General features: G+C 44.6%; 1 protein-coding gene across 1 annotated transcript; it reads left to right on the top strand.

Annotated features, from left to right (window-relative positions):
- Positions 1 to 2,601: 2,601 nt before the first annotated feature.
- Positions 2,602 to 3,063, top strand: LOC137145315 (prefoldin subunit 2-like). Its single transcript, XM_067536009.1, has one exon. It carries the CDS (start codon positions 2,617 to 2,619, stop codon positions 3,061 to 3,063), a length of 447 nt encoding a protein of 148 aa, XP_067392110.1. The 5' UTR covers positions 2,602 to 2,616.
- The last annotated feature ends 248 nt before the right edge of the window (positions 3,064 to 3,311 follow it).

Genomic DNA, 3,311 nt, shown 5'->3' on the forward strand with positions numbered 1-3,311 from the left:
ACCAACTGCACGTAGCTACTCTAAAATTTCAGGTGTAGGGACATTCCTCAAACAGACAGCAAAGGCTGCCTGAGCTCTAATGGAATGAGCTTTAATATGGGTGAGATGGATATAACCTGGCTAACTCATAACATGTCCTTATACAGTTGGAAATCCACTTAGCTAACCTCTGTTAAGATAAAATTAAAGAGCAACCTCTACCAGCAAAAGCCATGAATAGTCTGAGCCATGAATAGTTTATATGATTTTGTTCTGTTGATGTAAGAAGACAATGCCCTCGCTGTATCAAGTGTTTGAAGTTTAGCTTCCCCTGGGGTCGAATGAGGTTTGGGAGAAAAAATTGGGAGGTGATGGATTGGTTGATATGGACCTGAGATAACCTTGGGCAGAAACTAGGGGTGAGGCCTAAGAGTGACTCTGTCCTTCTGAATCAGTTATTAATAGTCCAGGAGGATTAGATTTCTATCGGTAAACATCAGTAAGCATCAATTTCACTGTACACACACAAACCCATGAAAAATATTTCCATTGAGAATAATCAAAATTTACAAATAGGCAAGGTAAGAAAATTTCTGCAAAAGAACTTATTAGAGTTAAAATTGAGTGATTTGGATTTCTGAATTAGGCTGGTTAAAAATGGCGAATGAAATAGAGAATGAATTGTAAAAATAAGTATGATTTGTTGATTTAAAGATATTTATTTGTGTATTATATATTTTGTATGCATTTACTTTTTATATGTGACATTGATCATTTGTGTTTTAACAGATTATTAAACTTTACTTTTTTGAATCTCAATCTCTGTCATGAAATAAATGTCTGGCTCCCACCCCCCATAATTTCCTGCAACTGTGAAAATTTTTTTAAAAATTGATAAAAATCTAATACATGATTAAAAATAAACATCAGTATTATCCATTGAAATTATATACCAAAAAAATTAATTCTGCCAAACCTACTTAATAAGGAGGACCTGCCATGAGGGCCCGAATTTCATCTGTCCTTTGAGCTTATGTCACAGCTACCAGAAAGGCAGTCTTCACTGATGGGTGGTATAGCAAAATAGGGTGCTAAGGGCTCAAAGTGGGGACCCATCTCCCTGAAAATATGACATCAAGGTCCCAAGCAGGAGGGGACTCCCAAACTAAGGGAAAAACCATGGATGAGGCACTTAAGGAATTTTGCCACTGTAGGGTGGGAAAATACAGTATTGCTCCTGGATAGGCAGGTGCTACTAGATGGACCCTTATGGAGCTGATGGAAAGCCCAGAATGTTTCAGGGCCAGCAAATAGTCCAATATTGCTGAAATTGGTGATGTCAAGGGAGAAAGCCAGTACAGAGATGCCAAAATAGAAAACTTCTTCCATTTAGCTTTGTAAGTAACTCTGGTGGAAGGTTTCCTATTTTGGAGCAGAATGCTCTGAACCTCTGCTGAACAGCTTCTTTTGGTGGACATCACTCAGCAAATATCCAGGCATCCAGCTGTAATGAAGCTGGGCCTGAGTGTAGTTCTTCTGTGAGACTCGGCTGATGGAGCCAGAAAGGTGATAGGGGGCTGTATGGCAAGGTTCATCAGATCTGATACCTGCACTGCCTAGCCCATGCTGGGACTATCAGAATCATCACTCCTGCATGTTGCTTCAGTGTCCTTGATATCATGAGAATCAGCGGTAAGGCTTACGTCAGTCCTGCTGTCCAGGGGATCAGAAAGGCATCTGCCAGGGAGCCTGGACTGGAGCGCCCTCTGGAACAGAGCATCTGATATTTGTTGTTCTGGTCTGTGGCAAACAAGTCTATTTGTGGGAATCCCCATTTGTGAAGGATGTTCTGCAGGACTGAGTTAAAGAACTGCCTGCTAAATTGATCTGACAAGTTGTTCTGAAGGCTAGGAGGATGCAGAACCACCAGTGTGAATTGGTTTGGAATGAATCAATTCCACAGGCGCATAGTTTCTAATCCTGACAGAATGGGGATAATCTTGCTTCCCCTTGATTGCTGACATGACGCATATCTGTGGTGGTGTCTGTCAGACTTCTGTATTGTGGATCCTAAAAGAGGAGGTAGGAATGTTTGCATGCCAGGTGGATGGCTTCAAATTATAAGAGGTGAACTTCTTGAAGGGACCAGGGGTCCTGAATTTGAAGATAATCTAAATGAGCCCCCATACCGGAGTGGAGACGTCTGTCATCAAAGTCTTGATAAACAGAGATACACAGAAGGGTACTCTGTTGCACACATGTCTGAGACATGTTCTCACTGATTTTCCTCGGGTAAGCTTGAAGATGGTTGATGAGAACTATTGTCTGGTTAGGAGCTGATATACTCAGTGCCAGTGTAGAGGGTACCATGAAGTAGCTGGCACCAAGGCAGAAAGTACTGGGACTCGGATTATAGAGGCACTTGGTGCGGAGGTCAGTGCCAACAGATTGGTACCAAGGGCAGCAGTGTCCATCGATTTAGAAGGCACCATATGTGCTTACTTGGAAGTTGCTAGGCTTATGGCCTTTAGACAGATGAGTCATGAGTCTAATGATTCTTGCCTGTTTGCCAGATGCTGGACACAGCAACCTATACCTTGGCTCATGTCTGGAGCAGTGCTCCTTTCTGGTCAGAAGATGGCAGACAGTGGAAAGAGCAAGACCACACCGACTGCTCCATGCACCGGCAAAGCCCTGATGGCAGAGCAGATGGTGACTAGGTTCAATCAGCTGCAGCAGGAGCAACAGGACCTGGCCTCCATGGCAGCTGAGTTGGAGCGGGAGCTGAATGAGCACAGCTTGGTCATCAACACATTGCGAGAGGTGGGCCCCACCTGCAAGTGCAACTGCATGTTAGGCAGGGTGCTGGTGGAGCATACCATCAAGGAGGTCCTCCCTGCCTGCAAGAGCTACAAAATCATTGACCCTGACACAGCAACTGCAATTGAAGAGCCAGAGAGGAACGAGTTCTGGGAGAAGCACAACATCTGCCTAATGGGTGAGGATGACCAGAAACTGCTGCCCAAAGAGAGCTCCAATGGGGCAGGCACCAAGACCAGCTCCGCCGGGATCCTGGTCTCCTAGTAGTGAGCCCAGGGAGTGCTGAGGGCAGCTCTCCATTGTGAAGACCTCTTCCCAAAGGACTTTCCTCCCCCTCCTCTCTCCCTGACCTCTGAGGCTTACCTTTATTATTTGGTGTTGCTCTTGTACGGTACTAACAGAGAGAAACTGGCCGGATTGCTTCCTGTCAGTGTTTAAGGAAGCTTACATCAATCTCTTGTAGAAGAGCAGCTTCAAGTGGGCTCCCTTTACTCTCTGAGTGCCCTTGGAGA

Source organism: Emydura macquarii, unplaced genomic scaffold (assembly GCF_026122565.2).
Source record: "Emydura macquarii macquarii isolate MOO-44397 ecotype Brisbane River unplaced genomic scaffold, CSIRO-AGI_Emac_v2 contig_383, whole genome shotgun sequence".
Lineage (NCBI taxonomy): Eukaryota > Metazoa > Chordata > Testudines > Chelidae > Emydura > Emydura macquarii.